Source organism: Lynx canadensis, chromosome B1, assembly GCF_007474595.2.
Source record: "Lynx canadensis isolate LIC74 chromosome B1, mLynCan4.pri.v2, whole genome shotgun sequence".
NCBI lineage: Eukaryota > Metazoa > Chordata > Mammalia > Carnivora > Felidae > Lynx > Lynx canadensis.
Genome location: NC_044306.2, coordinates 26,210,748 through 26,238,681, shown reverse-complemented (window position 1 = coordinate 26,238,681; position 27,934 = coordinate 26,210,748). Strand labels below are relative to the sequence as shown.

Sequence of the window (27,934 nt, the reverse complement as noted above, 5' to 3'; positions counted from 1 at the left end):
TCATTAAAATAAAGTGGCATCATAATTACTAATAGAAAGTAAAAGAAAAGAAGTAAATTGTTCCATGAAAGCTATAGGGGGAAATTCAATTCAGAAAATATTTTTAGCTTCAAGATAAAAGTTGCTTTTTCAACCCCATGAACACACTTACATTTTTAGAATTAGTTAAGAATTAACAGTGGTACTCACTATGTAAAATCAACTTTTAATAAAAACATAAGATGTTAAAAACCATTATTTGACTTTATTAACCTTACTCATAGTGTTGAATACAAATGCAAAATTAAGTGGTGACCCTTATTTTTAGTCTATTTCAAAGCATGGTCTTTTAGATTTAAGAATTAGGGCAGATATATGTCACAAGAGGGAGGGGAACCAAAAAACCAAGTTGAAAAAAACCCACTGATATGTTTATATGTTACAAAGTTTGAGGTACAGCCCTTAAACTCTTTTAAATGGTATTTTCCTCTGACTTTCCATTAATCTCACCAGTAACTGAACTTTTAACAAGGCCCTATAATCTAACACACAAGTCTTCCAATTATAAACTGAAGAGAAATGTGGGCAGGTATGTGTACCAAGTACCTTATGAAATTCACTATGCACAGGTGAACTTCACATATAGATTTCAAAAATCAAAAGGACTATGATATTCTTAAAACCCAAAGGCTAGATAAGGCCTTCCAATCTTTTCTGCACTGTAAGAAATGACTTGATCTAATGATGTTAATGTAGAAATACATTATATATTTTAACATCAGTAAGATAGGACATTCAAGGGAAGAGCCAATAAAGCGTTTGCATTTTAAAACCAAAAGGGACACATCTTGGACACCTTAAATTACAAAATTCACTTCTAAGCAGGAACTGTTACTGTGTAACAAATACTGCTCATATTAAAAGTGCTGGTGACAAAAAAATTCAATACGCCCTCTCCACAGAATCTGTTCATATACATTTATATATAACTGTAACTGTAGTAAGAGTTTAAATGTTTAAGGTGCTCAAATTTTGCACTGCATGACTAATTCAATAAGTATTCATCTGCTACCTCTTTGTAGCAACTCCAGTTAGAGTGAATGATCCATGGGCAAAGGGCAAAAATGTTGTTATTTTCTAGAATGTGGCATTTGTGGAGCTGGAGTGCCCTCTATTGGCAACGAAGAAGACACACTCATTAGCTGTCCTGCATGCATTTTCTCATTAATTCGGAGTTCACATCCATCTTGAAGCATTCGAACTGCTATTCGGGCAATGTTCTTAGAGTCGTCAAGACCACTGTGAGGCCTCCCATCATAATCCATTCCTAGCTTTTCAAGCATTATTGTTAATTTGGTTTGGCTTCTAGGAACCTGAAAAATAAATAGCTTAGTAAATAATTCTTTAGTCTTCTATAAATCACTGTGAAAAATAAGAAATTGAAAATTAACAGTAATAGTTAAAGTTAGGCAAAGGGCAAATACTCTTGGTTAAATGGAGCAAATAATTCAAACCTTCAGAGCTTAAAAAAATGAAGTTATAGATGAAAATACATATAAACAGACAGAATCCTCAAGACATCTAAAGAATCTAGTTTTGTAATTTGACAAATCATTTATGAAAGGAAATGTATTGTTTTATTTATTTATTTATTTTTTCCCTGGGGAGGGGGGCGGAGGTGGAGAAATGTATTGTTTTAGACATCTAAGTTAAAGCTCTACCATTTGAACTCAAATATTCTTTTGTATGGTATTTTACCGTAATGTGTTATCTTACTTGATAGACTCCTTCAGTGGATACACTGAAAAAAAATCTAGCCTTTCTATGACTAAAGACAATAAAGATCAGGGCGGCTGGGTAGCTCAGCCAGTTGAGTGTCTGACTTGGTTTTGGCTCAGGTCATGATTTTGTGGTTTTGTGAGTTCGAGCCCCACATGGGGCTTTGTGTTGGCCACACGGAGCCTGCTTGGGATTCTCTCTCTCGCTCTCCCCTACTCACGTTGTCTCCATCTCTCTCAAAAATAAACTTAAAAAAACAATGATAAAGATCAAGAATGAAAGACATTATCATGTGATACTTTTCAACCTACTTAAATATAAATATTTAAATTTATTTAAATATTTGATAAATATAAAAATCTCACACCCCAAATTTCAATATGCCCCTCCACTATTGAGAAGCACCATTCTACCTTCTGTATATCACTACTGGGAAGATCTGTTAAGTTTTACATTCTGTAGTCTGTATAGCTATGTCACCTAAACATCTTGGGGCTTCAGCTTCTTTATCTGTAAAATAAGAGTAGGGGCACCTGGGTGGCTCAGTCAGGCACCTGACTCTTGATTTCAGCTCAGGTCAGTCAGGATCTCACAATCGTGAGATCAAACCCCAGGTTGGGCTAGGTGAGCGTGGAGTCTGCTTGTGATTCTTGCTCCCTCTCTCTGCCCCTCCCCCACTCATGTGAGTGCTCTCTCCCCCTCAAAAATAAACTTTAAAAAATAAAGTAAGACTAATAGTTATCCTGTTTATTCACTGGGTTATTGGGAGAATCACAAAGTAAATGATATAAAAGAACCATGATAAACATCATTAATTATCCTTAGCTGGAATTATCACCTTCTGGTCCTTTCACTAAATATCACCTAGAAAATGTGCTTCCAAAAATAATTTTTCCAACACACTGAACAACTTAGGTGAAATGGACTATCCCTAGACACACAACCCACCAAGACTGAATTGTTAAGGAACAGAAAATCTGAACAGACCTACAATAAGTAAGGAGGATGACAGAATTGGTAATCAAAAACTCCCAACCAAGAGAAGCCCAGGACCAGATGGCTTCACTGGTGGATTCTAAAAAACATTTAAAGAAGTATTAACACTGATCCTTCTCTAACTCTTGCAAAAAACCGAAGAGGGAACACTTCCTAAATCACATGATGAGGTTAGCATTATCCTGATATGGAGGCCAGACAAAGACACTACAAGAAAACTACAGATCAATATCCCTTATAAATACTGATGCAAAAATCCTCAACAATACCAGCAAACCAAATTCAGCAGCATATTAAATGGATTATACACCATGAACAAGTGGGATTTAGTCTTAGAAAGCAAGGATGGTCCAACATACAAAAATCAACCAATGTAACAAACCACACTAACAGAATGAAGGGAAAAAGAAACACATGATCATCTCAATTGATGCAGAAAAAGCATTTGCTAAAATTAAACACCCTTTCATGATGAAAACTCTCAACAAAGTAGGAAGAGAAGAAATCTACCTCAAAATAACAAAGTCCATATATAAAAAATTTACAGTGAACATTATATTCAATGGTGAAAAGACCGAGAGCTCTCCCTCTAAGATCAGGAACAAGATAAGGATGACCACTTTCCCCATTCAGAACAGTATCAGAAGTTCTAACCAGAATAAGTAGGCAAAAAAAAATAAAAGGCATCTCCACTGGAAAGGAAGAAGTTATCTATGTTTGCAAGTGTTGTGATCTTTTATTTAGAAAATTCTGAAGATTCCACCAAAAAACTGTCAGAACTAATAAGCAAAGACAGCAAAGTCACAGGACACAAAACCGGCACACAAAAAATCAGTTGAATGGAGCCCAGGGGGCCCAGACAGTTAAGTGTCTGACTCAGGATTTCAGTCATTATCTCACGGTTCGTGAGTTTGAGTCCTGCATAGGGCTCTGTGCTGTCAGCTTGGGATTCTCTCTCTCCCTCTCCCTCTCCCCTGCTCATGCCTGCACATGCTCTCTCTCTCTCAAAATAAATAAACTTAAAAAGTCAGTTGTATTTCTATCCAATAATAATGAACAATCCAAAAAGGATATTAAGAAAAAAATTCCATTTCAGTAGCAAAAAATAAATAAAAAAGTTTAACCAAAGAAGTGAAAGACTTGTATATTGAAAATTACAAAATGTTGCTGAAAGAAATTAAAGACAACATACATTAAATGGGGAGACATGTTCATAAATTGAAAGATTTAATATTGCTAAATAATCAGAAATACTTAACACGATCTACAAATTCAGTATAGTCACTAGCAAAATATTAACTCAAAATGGATCAAAGACTAAACCTAAGAAAGAGTCAGAACTACAAAATTCTAAGAAAACCTAAGGGAAAAGTTACATGACATTGGATTTGGCAATGATTTCTTGGATATGACACCCAAAAGCAGAGGCAACAAAAGAAAAACTCGATAAACTGGACTTCATAAAAATTTAAAACTTTCGTATATAAAAGGACACACTATCAATAGCAAAAGACAACCCACAGAATGGAAGAAAATATTTGGAAATCATAGATCTGAAAAAGGATTAATATCCAGAATATACAAATAATTCCTACAACTCAACAATAAAAAAAAAATTACATGATTTCAAAATGGGCAAAAAGACTTATACAGACATTTCTCCAAAGACATACAACTGGCCAATAAGCACATGAAAAACTGCTCAACATCACTAATCATTCTGGAAATACAAATCAAAACCACAGTGAGATACCTCTTCATACCCATTACATAGCCATCATTTAAAAATATAAAAAGAGGGGTGCCTGGGTGGCTCATTTGGTTAAGTGTCAGACTTTGGCTCAGGTCATGATCTCAGGGTTTGTGAGTTCGAGCCCTCTGTCGGGCTCTGTGTTGTCAGCGCAGAGCGCACTTTGGATCCTCTGCCCCCACCCCCCACTCCACCCTCCACCCCCCACTCTCTAGCCCTCTCCCAATGGAGCGTGCACACTCTCTCTATATCCTCTGCCTCAGAACATAAAAAACATAAAAAAGGGAAAAAAAGAATATGGAAAATAAGTGCTGGCAAGGATACAGAAAAACTGAAACCCCTGTGCATTGCTGGTGACAATGTAAAATGGGGCAGCCACTACAGCAAACCATTTTGGAGGTCCTCAAAAAATTAAACATAGAATTTCTGTATGATCTAATTCCACTTCTAGGTATATACCCAAAGAACTGAAAGCAGGGACTCCGTTATTTGCACCTGCATGTTCACTGGAGCATTATTCACAATGGCCGGAAGGTGGAGGCAACCCAACTGTCCATCAACAGATGAATGGATAAACAAAATGTGGTCTAAAAATATAATGAAATATTATTCAGCCTTCAAAAGGAAAGAACTTCTCAAACAATGGAATTAACACGTAGCTTTACAAAGGAAGGAAATTCTGACACCTACCACAGCACACACGAACGTTGAAGACATTACACTAAGTGCAATATGCCCGTCACAAAAAAAAACAAATACCAGAAGATTCCCTTATATGAGGTACCTAGAGCGGTACAATTCACAGAGAAAGTGGCATGGTGGCTGCCAGGGGCTGGAGGAAGGGGCAACAGGGAGTCACTGTTTAAAAAGTATAGAGTTTCTGTTTTGGAAGATGAGAAAGTTCTGTAAATGGATGGTGGTGATGGCTGCATGACAATATGAATGTCCATCCTTCACTAAACTGTACAGTTAAAATGGTCAAAATGGTGCATATTGTTATGCTATGCCTATTTTACCACAAAATAAATCAGAGGTAACATGAAAAATCAGGGATTGTGCCAAAAAAATTATCAGCTCTATTAAACAAGGGCCAATTCACTCAATCCTGTCTAAAACTGAAGAGCTGTGTGAGAACCTGGGTAAAGAGCACATAAACCTCACGCATTCTCTGGCCTGGCAAGAAGTTCTCAGCACGGTGACTGACTTGGAAGGTGAATGGCAGGAAAGTGGTAGGCCAGAAATTGCTGACTGGTTTGCAGAAGAGCTGCAGAAACTAGCCTAGACATTTTCATCACATAAACTAATTCAACAAGTACCCGTAAGACCCTGGAGAAAACCCTTAACTTCAAGTGTAAGATTCTTGGATTTCAAGGAAAAGTGAATCTTTGGGAAAATCATATTGCAAAAAAACTGCCAATGTTCACACTTTTGCTTAGGCTTGACAGTGAGAAAAGCTATTAGCAAGTCTTAAGACTTAATGTAAGCCATCTGGACAAACTGTAGAAAATTAGACAGTATTTTTCCTCCCTTTCAACACCAGAGGGTGACTAGGTAAAAAACCCTTTTTCAGAATCTTCTGCTCAGCCACAGAACTTCACTTTGAAAAGAGCTTTGTAATGTACAGTCTGACTGTACACTAGAGAAGAGATTTACTGATCTGCCTTTAGAACAGTCGTGGATTTAGAGGCGCCTGGGTGGCTCAGTTGGTTAAGCGTCTGACTCTTGATTTTGGCTCAGGTCATGATCTTGCAGTTTGTGAGACTGAACCTCTGAGTCGGGCTCTGTGCTGACAGTGAGGAGCCTGCTTGGGATTCTCTCTCTCCCTCTCTCTCTTCCCCTCCCCTGTTTGTGCTCTCTCAAAATAAATAAATTTAAAAAGAAAAAAAGAATAGTTGTGGATTTCTGCCAAAGAAGAGGGTCCAGTCATTCACAGAAAAGCAACGAATATTTCACTGCAGCTTTCAACCTTTTATGTGTGTGAGTAATAAACCTCTTCTTATTTAACAATATGAAGAGCGAGCGCAGAAGCTGTCTCATTTCAGTGGAATACGAAATCCATGCAAGCTTGTCTCAAATCCTAACCAGAACTGAGTATTTGTACAGGAAAAAGAAAGACAAAAACAAAAGAACGAAAACAGACAGCTATCACCTTACCAATGTGCTTCATCCTTTTACTTCAAAAATGACATTTAATGTGTATAAAGAACTACAAAAGAAATTAAAAACATGTCTGCATAATTTTGTGAGTTAAACCTACACTTGAGTCTGATCATGCCACACAGAAATAAGCTTTTTTATTTTCCAAAATCTTGTATAAAATTGTGTCTGTAGGCTATATTTGTATCCATATTGTTTCAGCCTACTCATAGAAAACTCAAACCCACTTTTAAGTTTCAGCCAGTTATTAAACAGAAAAGTATGTTTGCCTTATGAATTTTTTAATTTATGAAAAGGAAAGAGATTAATTTCAAATTTAGAGATCTATCTCCACTCCTAAGAAAGGCTGGATAAAGAGTAATTTTTGGTTTTAAAAAAGAAAAAAAAGAATACTTGTTTTTTTTTGTTTTTTTTTTTAAGTTTATTTACTTGGAGAGAGAGGGAGAAAGAGCACACATGCGGGGGAGGGACAGAGAGAGAGAGGGAGAATCCCAAGCAGGCTCTGCACTGTCCACGAAGAGTCTGAGTCAGGGCTTGAAGTCATAAATCATGAGATCATGACCTGAGCCGAAACCAAGAGTCAGACACTTAACCAACTGAGCCACCCAGGTGCCCCTGGAAAAAAGAATACTTTGTACTTGCCAAAGACCATACATTGTTAGACTCCTATATAGTAAAAATTTGTGCTCAGACTTTTAGGCCTGCTTGGATAAGGGGGGGAGGGGGGGCGGCAGAGAAAGAAACATTTTAAAAAGATAAATGTTAAGTTTCTTCAACTTACACTAATTGGCATCACAGGCAATAAATTTATGAACAGAAGAAATCCACATAGAAAAGAGCAGCCTAATAAACTGGTCAACATATACAGATCCACAAAGAAATATTATTCTCTACTCAAAAGAGCACTGGTTGGGTGCCTAGATGGCTCAGTTGCTTAAGCATCTGATTCTTGATTTCAGCTGAGACCATGATCTCACAGTCATGAGTTCGAGCCCAGCGTTCGGCTCTGTGGTGACAGCACAGAGCCTGCTTGGGATTCTCTCTCCCTCTGTCTCTGCCCCTTCCCCTGCCTCAAAATTAATAAATAAACTTTTAAAAATGTATTAAAAAGAAAAGAGTGGGGAGCCTGGGTGGTTCACTCGATTGGTCCTCGGACTTAAGCTCAGGTCATAATCTCACAGCATATGAGTTCAAGCCCCACATCAGGCTCTGTGCTGACACTGCAGAGCCTGGAACCTATTTCAGATTCTGTGTGTGTCTCTCTCTCTGCCCCTCTCCCACTCTGTCTCTATTTCTCAAAGATAAACTTAAAAAAAAAAAAAAAAGAGCACTGGCAATGTTATTGCCTTAATATATCTGCAACTTTCTGAACACTCTAATGTATTGTGAACAATAGATATTTTTATGCAGACTTAAAAATTATGTTATGGCTTAATTAATTATTAAATTATTAATAATTATCCTTGGAATAAATAAAGGTTTGAGAAAGATGTCCTAATATAAGAATGCATTGTCACCTGAGGTACAGCAAAAAAAAAAAAAAAAAAAAAAAAGGGCCTAAAGATGACCAAGACCCTACAGATTTACATAAAACACAGAGCATAGAGACACATTTGAATTATCACATTAGCAAAATGCAGACAGTGGGAAAACCTACAGGACAAATGGTTGTTTCTTAAAAATAAAATAAAACAATTGTTAGAGAGAAAAACAGGTGGAAAAGGAATTTAATTAGAGATTAAAAAATTTAAGGGACATGTCACCCAACTATAAATGTGTGGACCTTATTCTGATTCAAAACACAAAAGGTAGAAGAAAAAAATAAGGTGAAGAAGACTAAGAGGTACCAACTCCCAAGCATAAAGGAAGTCACAGGGATGAAATGCACGGCACGGGGACCAGTCAATACCACTGTAATAAGCCTGTATGCTAGCAGATGGTAACACGGATCATGGTGAGCAGGGGGTGATGTACTGAACTATCCGATCACTATGTTGTACACCTGAAACTAATATAACATCGATATCGACTATGTTTCAATTTAAAAAACTAACTAAATTTAAAAAGGAAACTATGATATTTATGACTATTTGAGAACATTAAGGAATTCCTGTTGGTTTTTCTGTGTGATAATGGTATGGTGGTTATGCTTTTCAAAAGAATTCCTTATTTTTTGGAATTACATAACAACATGTTTACAGATCAAATGAAAATAAAGTTTGAGATCTGCTTCAATAGAGTAAGGAAAGGGGTAAGCAGGTGAAGATACAGATGAAACAAGGTTGGCCATGAGATTATAACTATTAACACTGGGTAATGAGGGTTCATTATACCTGTCAACTTTTGTATACATTTGTAATTTTCCATAAAAAAAGTTTTTTTGAAAAATCATAAAATGAGTGAAAACCTAAATTCACAAAGAAGTAAAAAAACACCAAATATAACCAAAGGACTAGTATCCAAAATAAATATCTATACACAACCACAATTTATAATCTACAGTTACAGAAGAACTACCCAATTTTTAATGTTTATTTTTGAGAGGGCGTGCAGGTGAGTGGGGGAGGGGAAGAGAGAGAGGGAGACACCGAATCTGAAGCAGGCTCCAGGCTCCAAGCTGTCAGCACAGAGCAGAATGTGGGGCTTGAACCCACAAATCACGAGATCATGACCTGAAGTCGGATGCTCAACTGACTGAGCCACTCAGGCACCCCAGATTACTCAATTTTTTTAAATGGGAAGATTTAAACAGGAACTTTACAAAATAAATTCAAATGGCTAATAATCATAGGAAAACAAGCTCAACCTGAGAAGCAATTAAACAAATGCATATTAGGACCTTAATGAGATGGCATCCCACATCCACCAGATTTATAAACACTTAAAATGTCTGGCAACACCAGATGCTGGCAAAGACGTGGAGCAATTATGAACTCATCTACTCTTCTGGGGAGAGTGCAAATTGGTACAACCCCCTCAGAAAACTATTTTTGCATTACCTAACATCAATGATGCACATATCCTACAACAAGCAATCCTACTCGTAGGTTTATACCCTAAAGAAATGAGAGCAAAGAAGCCCCAGAAGACATGCGTAAGAATGTTTATAGCACCACTGTTCGTAAAAACCCCAAATGACCAGCCAAATAGAGCAGATAAACAAACTCCTGATATTCATACAATGAAATTCTACATGGCAATAAAGTTAACAACAGCTACATACATGACATCGATGAATCTCAAACATAATGCCGGGGAAAAAAGCAAAATGAACAATACAGCCAGCACGATGTTAAAACATGTTGAAAAAAACAGGCAAAAGTATAACGGATGTACATTTAAACAGTAAAACTGTAAGGAAAAACAAGAAAATGATTTCCATGAAAGTATGGACTGTGGGATAGGGGCTCTGGGAAGAAGAAAAGGGGTTGAGTGAGCGGAAGTTACAAGGGATTTCACTTTAAAAAAAAACTCCACTCCTCTGTATGTACACTTCTCAGCTTTAAAAAATGTCAAAACCACAAAAAATGTTTTTAAGGGAAAGCGCCTTTTCTCATGAAACTAGGATGTGCTTCATCAAAATGAGGTTGTAAAGGAAGAAAGAAGACAGCACAAGGTCTTACATGTGATAGAGAAGCAAAGAAAAAGAAAAATCTCCTAGGATGATTTTAGAAAAAGCCTGAAAAACAAAAAGTTCAAATTAGAACAGGATTAAAAGTTCCAGGCAGGTAATCTCCAAGGAAAAAGCAGAGAGAGAGAGAGAGAGAGAGAGAGACAGAGACAGAGAGAGAACGAACACTGGAGGGCACCTGAGTGTTCTGAGTACTGGGGAGCAGTCTACAGTTTGAATGGAAAGTAACAGGATAACGACTGAAGGAGGCACTTGTTAAATCTGGGGAGAAGTTGTGAAGTCTCTAGTGTTACAAGACCAGAAGCACCTAGTAATAATTTGATTACAAAGATAATGTAACTAATTAGGAAGACACACAGAGGGGAAGGACATGCAGGTACTGTGGCTTTTTCACAGAGCTAAATCTTCATCTTCCATTGCAGGAACTCAAGAGATACCTCAAACCGAAAATTCAACAAATAGCATTAACCTATCATTTAGAAGTATGAAGGTAAATATTGGAAGAAAGAGCTACAAAAAGTTGAAATTGTCTGCCTTAGGAGAATAGGAACCAGTGACGGTAAGGGCCAGAGTGGATGAATGCCACTTGTCATAAGCCTTGTAATACTATTTTTAAAAATTTACACTACACCTATGCATTAACTCTGATAAAATTAAAATTCACTCTCTCTGTCCCAAAAATAAATAAATGTTGAAAAAAAAAAATTAAAAAAAAAAAGGGGGCGCCTGGGTGGCGCAGTCGGTTAAGCGTCCGACTTCAGCCAGGTCACGATCTCGCGGTCCGTGAGTTCGAGCCCCGCGTCGGGCTCTGGGCTGATGGCTCAGAGCCTGGAGCCTGTTTCCGATTCTGTGTCTCCCTCTCTCTCTGCCCCTCCCCCGTTCATGCTCTGTCTCTCTCTGTCCCAAAAATAAATAAACGTTGAAAAAAAAAATTTTTTTAAATTCAGTGGGGAGCATTTGTTCCACAAACAATTCACACATTAAATACCCCTATAGTTTCAAACCTCTGTTACTGAAGAGCATGTATATACAGTTAACCTATTCAAATAATGGTAACAGATTTAAAGAAAAACAGCTCAACTTTCTAAATTCATAAGATCATGATCATATTCATGTTTAGATAGTAAGTAACATAGGTATATTGCCTTTTCCTGTGAAAAGCACCTAGTAAATCACAATGTTATGTACATGCAAAATGTAATAAGTTTATCAAGAGCAATATAATCAATAAAATGAAAATTTTTACCTTGTAAAAGTTCCCATATGACTTTCGAATATTGATCCACTTTTTAGCAAAAGGAGGATATTTGAGCCTGCTTAGCCGGCACTGAATGTTCAGGAACTTACTCATATCCCACGAACTTGTAAAATCAAAAACAAGGGTGAAAAACAATGAAATAAATACCATACTGTTCTTACAAGTAAAATCATTCTATTTGTTTTTGATTTACACATCCCCTTTCTTGCTGATATTCACATATATCAAACTTACAAAATTAACCTCTCTACCTCCAAAATACTACTTGAAAAATAAACTTTAGGGGCGCCTGGGTGGCGCAGTCGGTTAAGCGTCCGACTTCAGCCAGGTCACGATCTCGCGGTCCGTGAGTTCGAGCCCCGCGTCAGGCTCTGGGCTGATGGCTCGGAGCCTGGAGCCTGTTTCCGATTCTGTGTCTCCCTCTCTCTCTGCCCCTCCCCCGTTCATGCTCTGTCTCTCTCTGTCCCAAAAATAAATAAAAACGTTGAAAAAAAAAAAAAAAAAAAAAAAGAAAAATAAACTTTAAAAAAACAAAGAAAAGTACAAGTCAGGTATATTAAATTTTTCTCACAAACTGACTAATTCTTACTAGGCTCATCACGACCATTTTCATGGTTCTGATTACTTGGGCAGACTTCTATGTTGCTAATTATTTTTTCATAAGCCAAAAATAATTCTGCTAAGCTTACTTTTAATGGCAAGTTTATCATATTAGGAAGTTCTTTGAGGGTGTGCTTTGAAACAAAACAAATGAACAAAATATTTTAAAGAGAAGAAAGTAGCTATTCAGGGGTTAGAATACAATTTATTGTGTTACAGCATATGTTTCTACAACACTAATCAACTTATGTAGTTAAGTAGGAAAATACTGATTGTACAATATGGACGTTGTGTTGGTTTGTACATGGTTTTTCCTAGGAAAAAAGGAATCGGGACAATAGCTGTAGAAATTATAACCTTCAGCAGGAAAGAAAAAACTCTCAACTCAGCTGCTGTACTGCCAACAGTACTTTCAAGTATATTATTAAAAAATTAAAAACGAGTGCTTGTCCCCAGGATCCTATTGCTTCTGTGCATTTGTAATATCCTCTGTGGCAACTTCCACTTAATGTGAACTGCTTGCCTGCGTGGTCCAAATTATTTCTGGAGGTATGAGCTATGTCCCAGAATGTGAGGTTTTTACAGAATCACACATACTGTGTTACGACAGAAACACCTATATACTTTGGCAGGCACACTGCTCATTCACATTCAAAATCAACAGATTTCTAAAGAGGTCCATCAACATTTTCCCAAATTTCTACTTTTAAACACAATTATAATGTGACTACACTCAGTGCTTTTTTCCTATGTAAGGGTCACTAAACCCTTTAAGTAAGTGACATCTCCATTTTAGTGTGCAATCTGTCCACAGTTTGAAACAGAAGTCAATTAGGACTTTCTTCTTCAATCTTAATAGCACTATCCTTTAGGAGCTGCCTTGGCACAATGCCTGTAATCCTTGTTTTAATCTTTCTGATCTTCCCTCTAAATTTTTCATCTAACAAATGCTTTTTGAGCACACAAAATTTTGAGTTCAGACTACAGTAAGCATTATGGAAGATTATATCAAGTAGCCCAAGTCCTTACCCTGAAAGGATTTTTAATCACCTTGCACACATAAGTCTTACATAAATAAAGTTTAAGTCTATCAGAATATTTAGATGCCAACACAAATGGTACATATATAAAGCCTATGAGACATCCAAAAAAACCAAAAATCACTATGAGTTGAAGTATGCATAGTAAAACAGAAGGGCTTAATCAAGTAGCAAAGGAAGAGAGCCTTCTAGTAGAAGAAAAGCATGAAAAAGTGCACAAAGGACACACCATATGGTTCATGGGCCAGCATGACCACAGTGGAAAAGAATGGCAGGTGGATTAGGATACACAGGCTTCAGGTCTGGCTTGGAAGCCAGACTGAAGATTTGGGACTTCTTTGAGCAAGGAAGTGTCATGATAAAAAGGTCATTTTAGTTTTACACATTAACACTTATCCTTCCCTAGTCTTCTAGTCCTGGATTAGACTGTTACCATTGCTTTCCCTCCTCTCTTTGGTCCCTAGGATTCAAAGTTTAAGTAGAAATAAGAATGTGAGAAGAAAAATATGGTCTCTTGTGGGAGACCCCAGAACTATCAGTAAATAATACTTTTTGTGGTTATTCTGAACGTTAAATGAACATGAACATCTTTTATATTTAAAAAGAAAATTACAAAAGATAATTTTGCTAAATACTCACCCATCTGTCAATATGCAATATTTATACTTTGTTCCTAACTCCTTCGATTTCATCCAGTCAATTACTTTTTTTAGTACCTGAGGGAAGGTATCAGCTCTGTCTACCTGATCCTGAGGATATAAAAGTAAAATATATAAAAATCAGAGTAGCTACATGTAGTCCTACAAATACTCAGACACAAACGTTGAAGAGAAAGGAACAGTAAGAGAAAGTCTCATCTATGATATTTTAAACTCTACGTGATTTCCTTGGCTGAGATCCACCTAATATTGCATTTTTAAGATAATTAAAGATTGTTTACAATCCTCCCCAAATGAAGATTTAAGATCATCCCCAGTGGTTCTCCTTTTTTTAAGGCCTCAACCTAGTGGCTGACTAATTCTCTGGAGTGGATAAAAGGGAAATCTCCCAGCTACAAGCCACAGCCCTCCAACACGGTCTCCCTATCTCAAAGCTCAGATCTTTCCACAACAGATAACACACCGCTGCCAGACTGAGCTTCCTCAGTTGATCGTCACATCACTTCCGTACTTAAAATCCTGCAAACGTTCCCCAAGGCTTTCAGGATAAAAAGACACACAAGACTCTTCATGACCTGGCCTCCCTCGCCTACCACTGTAGCTGTATTTTCTACCACTTTAGCTGTATTTTTGACCACTTTCTTACTAGCTCATGCACACCTGACCATCCCCAACTACTGACAGTCCTACCATGCACACATGAAATGCCCAGCCATTCTTTCCTGCCTATTGACCTATCATGATTCAGCCCAAGTTCACTAACTTGAGGAAGTCTGGCACAGGACAGCCCTCCCTTCCCTCTGTCATAAGATGCCCATACTACCCTGATAAAACAACGACTTGCTCATTAGTCTTAACAATATTGTCACCACTCACTGGTTTAGTCTGTCTGTCCTCCTGAATACAGACTGTCAAGTGACCTGAGGAGACTGACTCAACTATCTCTGTGTCCCAGGTACCTTGGCAAATACTACAGGAAGCACTCAAATACTTGTTGAGTGAATGAATAAATGAATAAGGGAACTAACTAAACAAAGGCCCTAACACATTACAACACAATAAAAAGATCAGAGACCTAATAAAACATTAACCTATATAGAAGGTCAGGTTATAAACAGATACATTTTAAAACTTCCAAGTCCAGCATGGTAACAATTATTCTACCAATGATCAAAAAAATTAAATCTTTAGATTCATCATTGCCAGTCCTTAAGAGGAAAGGCTAGAAAGATTTTACCAGGTATAAAATTTGCTTTCCTACTTTTTTCATAGTATAATATGGAAAATATTTATCAAGTAAGTACGTTGTTTATAATAATAATTTTTTAAACTATGAAATACAACCCTAATTTCAGAACCTCTTTCAAACTCTAGAAAAAAGGACACAGAATTAGAACCTGAGTAATCCCAGTTAGGTTGATGCAGAAATCAGAAAGTTGGGTGTTAATCTCTGGTCTCACATACTGCTGAAATGTATCTTCCTACAAGGAAAGGAGAGCAAGTTAAAGTATTTTCTATGACTTCAGATACATGACACAAGGTACATGAAATATTAAGCCACAGGAGACTATAATTTTATAGGTGCTTATGACATAACCCTTTCTAGAATTTTAACCACTTCAGGATAATTCTCTACTCCCAAAGCACTCTAATTTTAACTATGCTTCATAGTTTAAATTTTTTTTTTTAATTTTTTTTTTCAGAGTTTTTTATTTATTTTTGGGACAGAGAGAGACAGAGCATGAACGGGGAGGGGCAGAGAGAGAGGGAGACACAGAATCGGAAACAGGCTCCAGGCTCTGAGCCATCAGCCCAGAGCCCGACGCGGGGCTCGAACTCACGGACCGCGAGATCGTGACCTGGCTGAAGTCGGACGCTTAACCGACTGCGCCACCCAGGCGCCCCTATAGTTTAAATTTTTTTAAGATAAAACAAGTATCTGAAAGCAAGCCTTCAAACCAGTTTACACATTATCTTGAGAAGCAAAATGTTGATAATTTTGTTTGTACTATTTGAAACTGTAAAGCTTAATAATGCAACCTCAACTTCAAGATGCTACCAGCTTTTTAAATAATAGTAAATTCTTTGAAAAAAATGCCAATCTTTAGTTATAATAAATTAGTTCTAGATTACTGCTCTCTCATTTACTCTTGAATAGTCTTTATTTTTATGTTGATTCCATTAAACTGAAATCTAATAATCAAAATTGAACTACATGAGATGTAGTAGTTTAAAGAGCAAGAATACTATATTTTTGTAGCCATTTTTATCCTCTTTGAGAAGCTCTCATGCTTGTCTTCTCATCTGCTCCCAACAAGTCTATGAGCTCATAAGGCCAGTACTGTTACCATTAAGCTCAGACCACCGAGCGCTTTCTCCTCTAGCCCAACACTGCCTCCCTAAACAAGAACATGCTAAGTCACTTTTAAAACTTAAGGACAATTTTGAAGCCTAAAGGCAGCAATCGCTAATACTAGGTAGATACAGAGAAAAAGACCTTTTTTGTGTGACAGAAGACTCAAAAAATTAAGAAAAATGTTCCATTTCCTAATAAATTCTTTCTTCACATTAGTACATTAAGCCAATGAGTTGTAAAGGTTAACTCTTGTCAAAGAGCAACATTCAACAACAGCAAAGAATGTCTGAACTTTAAAAGTTAGATGCTCTTTACTTACCAAATGCATTGCAGAAAGAAAAAGTCCACTTAACTGAATTTCTCAGATAAATGAAGGCTCTATCCTTTTAAGTATCAATATTTTCATAATTTTCAATGAAAATCTTTCAAAAATATGCTGCAACTTCCCTTCTCAATACAAGCAGGTAGTATCAAATATACCATTAATAAAAAATTTCATTCACTTCTATCAGAATGATTACCACAGAGAATTATGCACTCGATGAGCAAATATTTAGCAACCACTTAAGCAGATTACATAGTAAGTTATCAAATGATAAGGGGAATTAAAAATTAAAGTAGAGCAGATAAGCAGGATCAGAAAAACTGGGTGTGGGGGATGGTTTCAGCTAGACTATTAAATAGATCATCACCTTTATGCAGAAGGTGAGAACCAAGGAAGGACTGGAAAGGAGAGAGGGAGTGTAGGAGGGAGGAATAAACAGCAAGACTTCTGGAAGAAAGGAATTAGAACTAAAGCCCTGGAGGTGAGGGGGTGGAACATGCCTGGTATCTCTGAGAAACAGCAAGCAGGTCAATATGGCATGATCAGAGGTGGTGAGAGGCCAGATCATGTTAAGAAATATGGCTTTTTTCTGAGTTAAAAGAAGAGCCACTGAAAGGGAAGATGGAAAAGACCCAAAGAAGGAAAATGGCTTCTATTTTATAAGGATCACTCCGCACACTATGTTGAGACTTGCTTTAGGAGACAAGGACAGAAACAGAGACCAGTTCGACGGTGAATGCAGTAAATCCAGACAAGAAATTATGGGGGCTCAGACTAGAGTCACAGGAATGCAGTTAAGTAAGTGGCTGGGTTCTGGATGAATTTTGAAGGCAGAGCAAACCAGAGTTGGTCTGGATGTGTGATGGGAAGAAACAGAGGAGTCCAGGATGATTCCAAGGTTTCTGAACTGAGTAAATAAGAATTGCCATCACTCAAGCTAGGGAAAGCTGAACACACAACAGGTGGAGAGTAAATTCACTTTGGGACATGTTAAGAGGTCTGTTTAAATGTCCAAGCAGAGATATTAAATAAGCTGCCTGGATTTGGGATTGATGTCCAGGTTGAAAATAAACAGTTGGGAGTCATTAGCATACAGTTTCTAAAAGCTTTGAAAGTAGATGCGATTAGGGGAGAGGATCTGTAGGCAGAACAGGACCTAGGATTGAACCCTGGGGCATCCAATATTAGGAGCTATGAAGAAAAGAAGGAACCAGCAAGGGAAACTGGAAGGGAGCCCAATGAGGATGGAGACGAATTAAGAGAATGAGGTGTACTGGCAGTCACCTGCAGCAAATATTTCAAGGACAGAGTGGTCAATTATACCAGCATTTAGATGAGAGTCAGAAATGACACTAACAAATGATGCTAGTGGAGGGATAGGATTGAAGACCTAACTTAAACCCACAGTGGTGGGAGTTTAAGAGAGAATGGGAGGAAACAGCAGTACGTAACTTTCTCAAAGATATTTACCAGAAAAGAACAAAGAAATGGGGTAGCTGGCAGGGAAGTGGAATCGAGTAAAAGCTTTTTATGGTGTGAAAAATAACATGTCCGTATGTGACGGGAACAATACAGTAAAAAGCAGTAAGTCATTAATGTCTCAATGAGGGAAGAGAAAGGCTAGAGCAGTAAATTTGAGTAAGAAAGAAAAAGTGGAATCTAGTGAGTTATGCAAGATTATTACAGTTGTACCAGTCATCCCTCCTTTTAATTTATGGACTTCAATCTTCCTTGGGCAAGGAAATTATATAAACAGGCTGATTATAACTAAAAGAGATTCTGAATAACACTTAAGAAAAAAATGTATGCATTTTTATACACAAGCCTTTTATACTTGCTCCCAATGTTTTGGTGGCTACTGGCGATGGAAGAGAAGTAACTTTTAGATAGATGAGATGTTATGATATGTTTGCTGAGGTTTTACAAGGCAAATAGTGTTTTGGAGAACTCCTTCCGACTTCCAGAACCAATAGGACAGTGACAACCAATAGTACAGAGCCAATATATTATATGGCTCAAAGCCAAGGTTACAAGTGCCGTATGTCCCTAAACTTTTCACCAGAAAGACGGCCAGTTCTAAGTTGAAAGGCAATTTCTGTAATTTGCCATTTTTAGAGATCAGAGCCTATAGGAGTCCACAGCTGTGGTTCTTAATCCTGACTGCATGTCAACTGAGAAGCTTTAAAAACATGCTGATGTCAGGGGCCCCACCACAGAACAACTAAATGAGAATCTCTGGGATGAGGGCCAGGCATTTTTTTTTTTTTTTAACTCCCTAAGAGATTCTGATGTCCAGCCAGATATGTGTTCTAACCAAACAGAAAAAACAATGTAATTTTAGCTCCTGGAAAAGGAGAGAAGTAGCCTCTGAAATTATTTCATTACAGCTTTCTATTAATCAAGCTGATACATAGTACACAACAAGAGCCAACAGCCCACTTTTAAATTCTAAGTCTAGCTTTAAAATAGCAAATGAGGGGCGCCTGGGTGGCTCAGTCGGTTGAGCGAACGACGTCGGCTCAGGTCATGATGTCGCGGTCCATGAGTTCGAGCCCCACGTCGGGCTCTGTGCTGACAGTTCAGAGCCTGGAGCCTGTTTCAGATTCTGTGTCTCCCTCTCTCTGACCCTCCCCCGTTCATGCTCTGTCTCCTTCTGTCTCAAAAATAAATAAACGTTAAAAAAAAAAAAAATTAAAAAAAAAAATAGCAAATGAGATCCCTGCTCTACTAGAGAACACCAGAATAGTTGCTGCTAAAAATGAAAAATCAAAATGTAACAATTCACTTACTATTTCTAAGGTATGGGTATTCAGTAAAACCACAGGAAATTCAATTATTTCATGTATAAACTCAGGTGGGTTACCCTCTTCACAAGTGGCTTCAAAATCAATGATACAAATGTAGTCATAGTAACTGTCAGCACAATTGCCCTCTTTCAACATCAGCTTCTGCTTCTTGTAATAGTTTTTCAGCCTTTTCTTTAGCACATCCTTTACTCCTCTAAGGAAAGAAAAAGAAAATTAACTCTTAGATGAGTTTTACAATCAAAAATCTGAACTCTTACCTGCTGGCAAAGGACTGAACTGGCAGTCACAGCATAATTTAGCAAATATTAACTAGAATAAATGTAAAGAAAGCAAGACTTAAGGCTAAGTTAGCAAAGAATTAAAATCAAATGTAACACAGAATATTTTCCTTCAGAAGTAACTTTTCATTTTTGTAGTACATAAGAGCATTTCTCCTATACTGGTATTTCAAGCCATACACCTTGTTAGCATACACTGCCTATATAGCCATACTGCCTTATACCAAAATGATATACATAATACAACAACTGAAATTAATGTTGAACTATTCTACAGGCCAAACACAAATTTCAGAGTAAGAAAATTCAGGTAAATGGAATATTTATGCTATCTTTCTTTTTGGTTTTTATAGGTTAGACAACTAAAATACCCATATGAATAAGAAAGCATTATGAGCCTTGCATATAAAGTTGAATGTCTACTAGCTAGGAAAACTCATTTGGAAGATACCCTAGTGTAAACCATGTCCAGAAGAACAGCCATACTCAATAGGTTCTTAATTGGAAGCAGGTTTCTTAATCTACCATGGATAGAATTTTATTTAGAAGATTACAGATATTTTCAAAATACATGTCCTACAAATGGTGGGTGGAGAAAAGATTGTTCTAAGTAGATAACAATCATTGGTAATGGTGGTCATGTACTTCAAACAGTATGTACTTCACTTCTAAAAATTAAAAGTCATGACTAGTGCTCACACTTCCTTCAATGTTACTTGTTTGAGTCCTATTAATGGTTTACAAATACAAAATGGCAGTAAAAATAAAAGGACCTAAATTGTAGCCAGTGTGCAGTGACAACTAAGGTATTTTCGACACATCACTAATAACTATCAAAAAAAAAATTTTAGGGGCACCCGGGGGCCCTCAGTCAGTTGAGTCTCTGACTTCGGCTCAGGTCATCATCTCACAATTCATGGGTTCCAGCCCCATGTTGGGCTCTGTGCTGACAGCTCAGAGCCTAGAGCCAGCTTCGGATTCTGGGTCTCCCTCTCTCTCTGTCCCTTCCCCACTTACACTCTGTCTCTGTCTCTCAAAAATAAATACGTTAAAAAATTTTTTTAATTTAACCTTTTACTTTCCTTCCCAAACTACCACTGAAAAAGAATCCTATTCATGAGAATATTGATAATTAACCAGTTTGTTGTTTTAAGACAGAATGTTTTAATAGGTTTATTTGCTTGAGATTTTCTAAATTACCAAAATGGGAGCACCTGAGTAATTCTTGATCTCGGCTCAGGTCATGATCTCACAGTTCGTGGATTCATTCCCTGCGTCTGGCTCTGTACTGATGGTGCAGAGCCTGCTTGGGATCCTCTCTCTTCTTCTCTCTCTACCCCTCCACAAACTCATGCTCTATCTCACTCTCAAAAAAATAAATTAACTTTAAAACAGAGGATAAATATTGCTTATAAGAAAAAAAGGATAATGAGGACCCAGAAACAATAACCATTTTCACCTACCGCATGCAGTCCATTCTTTTCTTGATGCTGACAATTAACTACCAAAATTCTGCATTCCAAAGGTCATTCATTCCTACTCCAAGCTCCAAGTCAACATAAAGTGATTTGTTTTGCAAAAATTTACTAAACACAGAGAGTGTATACACTTCACAGAAGATACACACACATACATACACACACACACACACACACACACACACACACAGAGTTGGCTAAGCTGCATTGTTTTCTCATTCAATATCCAGTTCAATATAATGCATGCTATCATTCTGCATATTTTTAAAAGCTAAAACAGAAAAAAACATATTTCCTGATAGGTGAATAATTTTTTTAAATTACTTGTAATTTTTTTAAATTACTTGTGATTGGATATATATATATATATATATATATATATATATATCCAATCTCAGTAAGATGTAATTAACCATCAACCAAATGAGCAACTAAAAAAATTTTAAATATATTTAGTATAATAAAATAGCTACTTCTGTACATTGCTGGTAGGTAGACTGTCAAAATACTCACGGTTGTCGACTCAGCACTCTTAGCCTACTGGCCAAGAGACTGACATAAATAATCAAAGGTGCACATAAAGATTCACTTATAAGAATGAAAATTGTAGCTACTATGTGAATTGTTAATAATGGTTATCTCTTTATGGTAGGATTACAGATGATTGGCTAATTCTTCAGTGTATTCAAGATTTTCTAGGATAAGCATATACTACTTCTGTATTTTTAAAAAGTTATTGTTAATTACCTGGTTTCAAGCTTGAATTCTGAAAGCTTAGCTCTGAGTTCTTCCTTACTCATTCTATTAATGCATCCATTCGTAATAGCAATCTCTTTGTAAACTGGGTCACTGAAATCACTTGCACTGGAGGTAATGAACTTAGATCCTTTGGTTTCTTGGCCATCAAATCTACATTGTTGCTTTTTCTACCAAAAAAAATATATATACATATAGATAAGCTTATAATTAATACAAACATCTTAAAGATTCAAACTCCTGAGGCCTATTCATTACTACATGTTCAACGAAAAGTGCATAGAAAGAAGACATGTTTCCAATACAATTTACCCTGCTCTCTTCTGAGTCATGAGATTTCTTAAAGGAAATGAAGCTAAATAAAAATAGCACCGGTGCTGGGAGCACTTCACTACAGAGCCCCAGCTGACCATTTACTAGCAGCATGACCTTGAATAGTTACTTACTAGCCTCTGATCTTCAGTTTCCTTATCTATAAAATAAAGAATAATAACTATTCCAAGTCGCATTTGGTATTTGGTAATGGTAAACAGTATTTAAACAAGGTTATTATAAGGATTAAATGAGATTATGTGTATTGGACTCCCAACACCATGCCACCTACCAAACCACCATGGCTATTAATGGGAACTTTATTACCATCATAGACTACAGAACAGACCTTTTCACAAACATTCTAAAATTTCTAAACAAACCAATTTTTTTTTTTTAATTTTTTTTTCAATGTTTATTATTTTTGACAGAGAGAGACAGAGCATGAACGGGGGAGGGGCAGAGAGAGAGGGAGACACAGAATCGGAAACAGGCTCCAGGCTCTGAGCCATCAGCCCAGAGCCTGACGCGGGGCTCGAACTCACGGACCGCGAAATCGTGACCTGGCTGAAGTCGGACGCTTAACCGACTGCGCCACCCAGGCGCCCCTAAACAAACCAATTTTTAAAAGAACTTTTACACATTGTGCATGTATAAGTCAGTGACATCCTCAGAATTTTTAACCTCATTTCATTTCACTAAGTTAACAGAATTGACCAATATAAAAACAAAAGGGACTATACAGAAACCTAGTTCATAATCTCTTAGAACCCCAAGCAAAGAAGGAAATGTATTCAGCTTCAAAACACACAATTTCCCAAACCCACATGTATACCAATTATTCAGGAGAACTACAGTTAGTGTATCATAAATCTTTCCTCTCCTTAAGTCAAACTCTGTTAAGAAAAAACTGAACTCAATTGTAATCACTCCACAGGTAGTCCAAAGTTATTAATATGCCTAGTTTCAAAGTTCCATTTATAAGTTAACAATTTTCCACATGCAATGTTACAAATATTAGGTATGCTCCAGAATTTTCAAGAAGACTTTGGTACTGGGGTGCCTGAATGGCTCAGTCAGTTGAGCATCTGAGTTCAACTCAGGTCATGATCTCATGGTTCGTGGGTTCAAGCCCTGCGGTGGTTTCCCCCCACTCCTGTCCCACCCCGCACTCTCTCTCTCAAAAAATGAATAAACATTAAAAAAAAAAAGAAAACTCAGTAACAAGAAATAAACTTAATTAAAAAAAAAACTTTGGTACTTAGCATTAATCCATATTAGTCTGTTAATTTAGTCATAATTTACTACATTGTCCCCATAAGAACTAATTACAGATTAAGAGGGGATAACCATGGACAGGCCAAATTCCCTGACTTAGCACTAATCCTAAACGTTCAGGGACTATTTCTCGCTCAAAGCTCTCAAATGTGTGTTTAATACAACACACATTTACTAGAAATGTAATGCTAGGTACTGTGCTAGAGCACTCAAGAATTATTCCTATGTCTTCAGAGGAAGAGATCAGAAATCCCAATGTGTAAATTGTCCATATACTGAAGAATAACTATATTGAAATTCCTTGTTGACAAATAGTTAAAAAACTTTACTAAAGCTATGGAAGTAGTTTTCAATAATACATTAAATTTACAATACCTGGCTACTTTATTGCTAGAATTTAATCAGGATAATTTATCCTTTGTCTTTAAACTTACGGTGAATTTTAAACTTCATCTTCAGTCGGGTTAAAATTTAGGTCAACAATGAGTAACAGTTTGTCTACCAAAACAGATGGCTCAGTCAATTTAAGCAAATTTATTCTTTGGTTAAGTCCTCTCTCTGATTCACCTTGCTTAATTCTTATCTAAAACTGCAGCTACAAAAATTACCCAAAATAACACTAAGGTCTCTTAAATCTGCTATAAATCATGATTTCTGTAAAGGAAGATCTGCTTCCTCTCCCAGGTCCAACTCTAGCTCTTTCAATGAAGCTCAGGGCACGTGAAGGTCTGGTTCTCAGTGATCAGTGTCTGCTCCCAAATTTAAGGTCTACACTAATGGTTTCTGAAGAAGGTTGCTCAAGTCAACCCACTAAGGAGTAAAAAGAAAATATTAAAAACCCGCATGTACTATAAATCTAGTAAAATGCACAATTATTTTACTAAACAATAGATTGACAATGACATCCTCCCCAATGTCTATGTCCACCTGTCACAGGTCACATAAAGTACCAGACATATAATGAGAAAAGTGTGGGCAGATTCCATATTATGGAGAGGAATATTCATTTTCACAGTATTGTGACCTTTTGCAATTTTTCCATATTCAAATAAATGACTGTACAATTTATATGATCTCAAAAAAGAGAACATATACAGTATGGGAAGTGACTATGAAAAACTTTTATACCAAAAAGAGGCTTACTATCTTGCCACGCTTTTAAACTTAAAGTTGAGTTACATATTTTCTTTTGCAAGACAGGTATTCCAAAATTGCTGTCATTTTCTGTGATGAGAAAGGGATTAATAGCTTGAAACTTAAAAGGTTTTCCTTTCAACACAACTTGTTATTTGAACATAAAAGAAAAGGTTTTAACAGTGAGATAAAAAGATAACTGCTTAGCAAAAGAAACTTTTCTCTGTAGCAAGAATATTTTGAAAATAGTTATTTTGGAAATGTTTTCATATATGATCACCAAAAAAACTGCGTTACCTACGAAACAAACAGCCTCCGCAACTACATGCTTAAAAAAAACAAAAAAACAAAACCTTAGAAGTATAATTTAGCCTGATTAAAATTCTTCCAAAAGAAGAGTTCTGATTAAAGGTGTACTTACTTGGTTAAAAATGTGAAAATGTAATACCTATCAGTTTACAAAACAACTGACATTAGGAATAATGAAAATGGATTTAGCAATGTTCCCACAAAATACTTTACTTGCCTGAGATAGGAAAACAAAACTGTTAATAGTATCCAACAATACGGGGCACCTGGGTGGCTCAGTCGGTTTAAGGTGGCCAACTTCCACTCAGACCATGATCTCGCAGTTCGTGAGTTCGAGCCCCGCATGGGGGGGGGCTCTGTGCTGACAGTTTCAGAGCCTGGAGCCTGCTTCGGATTCCGTGTCTCCCTCTCTCTCTTCTCCTCCCCACTCACGCTCTGTCTCTCTCTCTCTCTCTCAAAAATAAATAAACATTAAAAAAAATAGTATCCAACAATAAGTTTTTAACAACTATGAGTCACTAAAACCAATTTGGAACACAGACCTAAGTCTTATGTTGCTGTATCTCAAAGTTTGAAGACTTTCAAAATATACTGAAGTACATCCAATTATTTTTTAAGCCAACTTACATGACGATGTTATTGACAGCATCTCAGCCTGAAGAGGGAGGTGGGTGGAAAAGAGGTTCGTTAGAGAGAGGCAGCATCCAAGGCCCTTCGGAATGTGTATCTTTTTTTTTTTTTTTAACTTTTTTTTTTCAACGTTTATTTATTTTTGGGACAGAGAGAGACAGAGCATGAACGGGGGAGGGGCAGAGAGAGAGGGAGACACAGAATCGGAAACAGGCTCCAGGCTCTGAGCCATCAGCCCAGAGCCCGACGCGGGGCTCAAACTCCCGGACCGCGAGATCGTGACCTGGCTGAGTCGGATGCTTAACCGACTGCGCCACCCAGGCGCCCCTTGGAATGTGTATCTTAAGGAGAATGGGACAGCTATGCAAAAAACCCAAAAGAAGGTCGTGCAGAACAAAGGGAGCATCAGAGATCCTTAAGAAGAAAGACTATCCACCATAAAAGAACCCATGAAGCTAAGGGCTGTGACAGCAAAAGGGAAGAAGTCAGCACGGAGGCAGGAGCCAGGTCCTGCCGGGCAGCCAACTGAAGACCTAAGATGGGGAAAAACACATCAGATTCATCACTGAAAGATCATTCTAGCTGCTATTCGGAGAACTGGCTGTTGATGGAAGAGTTAAGAGCAAGGAAGCCTCGTGCAAGTACCCACTCTATGAAGTGCTCAACATACGTTACTCAAATGAAATGGGCCAACTTCAGCATTAGGATTATTACAATCTGCAGCGCTAGTCACCAATAATGTATACCTGCCAAATGAGATGAACAAGGAAGTTTTGAGGCCGTCTTTACAGTTCTGCTCCGTACGGGGTTCTACCAATGAGTTGTCAAAATCACTAAGAAAAGGGGTCGTGTAGAATATCTATATGAAATAGTAGCAAATGGGCAAAAAGCTCCGATAATAGGCGCAATCACCCTCCGTTAAGGCTGGGGGGCGGGGGACGGGTAATGGACTTCGGGTCCTAGAAATGACACGCCTAGAGCGTATGGTGCGAGTTTTTAAAAACATAACCTACCTAAAAGGGCTAGACAGAATGACTACAGCAACAGCGTGCCCTGAGTATTTAGAGCAGAATTCCCCCCAGAACTTCTAAAACCACAGTTCACACACTTCTCGTCTTGACTATTTCCTCACATCACATTGCCAGAGGATAATTCGGGCGACAGGGGGCTTGGAGACAACCAACCCGAGGAAAGGCGCCGGGGATGGGAACAGGGGGAGCGGCCGGGGCTGGGAGTCGAAAGGCTGACGTTTCTGCGGAACAGCCTAGAAGGCAGGGGCGCGGGAGTCCGGAAGGGCCGGGGCACCGACGAACGGGCGCGGCGGACTCACCTCAGGATTCGGGTTCCGCGGCTCCTCCCCACATTCGGACCGGGGGCGACTCCAGCCGCGCGGGAGCCACGGCCTCGTTGCCAGGCTGTTTGCTCCGCTCATGCTCCATGCCGGCTGTCACGTAAGGAGAGAGCTGCCGGAGCCCGACACTCGCTCACTCTCACTCGGCCAAGCCCGAAAGCCTCGCCTTTCTCCGTTGAAAAATTACCGGGCTCGCGTTCCCGCGGCGGCGGCCACACAAACTCGAGCGGACACCTCCCACTTCCGGGAGCGTGTGGCGTCCACACGCCGCGCAGGGCGCAGTGAGCGGGCGCGCGCGGAACGCTAGAGCATCTGCCGATGGGGGAGGGAGGAGGAAGGCGAGCGAGGCGCGCGCGGGAGGCTACGAGTTAAACGTCGCTGCGCGGCGAGGTGTCCCGCTGCCGTTACACCAGTCTACAGCAGTCACTAAAGAATACCGCCGGGATGCAAGATCCCATCACCGTATTCCTGAGAAGAAAAACGAGGGGTACCAGGGGGAGCGGTGAACTTCCACCGTGGCAAATAACATTTGTAAAAACAATTTCCGTTTTCCGTGAGGAGTGTAAAACGTCTGCTTCTGGACCAGAGAAAATGGGTCTGGACTTACTAAAAGACTGAAGGAAATATATAAACAACTGTTTTCAGACATTGGGCAATAGGAAATTCTGGACCGTTGTGCCTGAGAGAAGAGAAACAAGATCGACCCTATATCACCCTGGCTTTCTGCCTAAAGACAGTTTTCAAGTTGAGGCGCAGGGAAGGGGAACTCAAAAAAAGACCTAAGATCTCACTGAGAAGACAGGTCTTATTGAGTTGAAAAGACAGGGATCGGAGTTAAGGGGATTTGGGGAGGCCAAGCTGGTTGGAATTGATGAGGAGTTCCTGGAGAAAGAGCTTCGGAATCCACATGGCATACCCTTGAATCTTTAGCTGAATAAAAATCAGCGGGTATGTGGTGTGAACCTCCACAAGGCCCACAAAGAGTAATTATGGGGAACAGTTAAGGCAGACAATTCTCAGAGTTCACACTGGAAGAAGACTCGTTTGAGTTCCCCACTGCCGTTGACTACA

At 38.2% G+C, this 27,934-nt stretch overlaps 1 protein-coding gene across 1 annotated transcript; it reads right to left on the bottom strand.

Moving 5' to 3' along the window:
• Positions 1-185: 185 nt before the first annotated feature.
• ERI1 (exoribonuclease 1) lies at positions 186-27,088 on the bottom strand. Its single transcript, XM_030312265.1, is given in 8 exon segments — positions 186-1,352; positions 11,539-11,653; positions 13,830-13,939; positions 15,247-15,330; positions 19,320-19,530; positions 21,841-22,019; positions 26,843-26,887; positions 26,889-27,088. Coding segments are annotated over 8 exon segments (1,050 nt in total). The 5' UTR covers positions 26,952-27,088; the 3' UTR covers positions 186-1,109.
• Between the last annotated feature and the right edge of the window lie 846 nt (positions 27,089-27,934).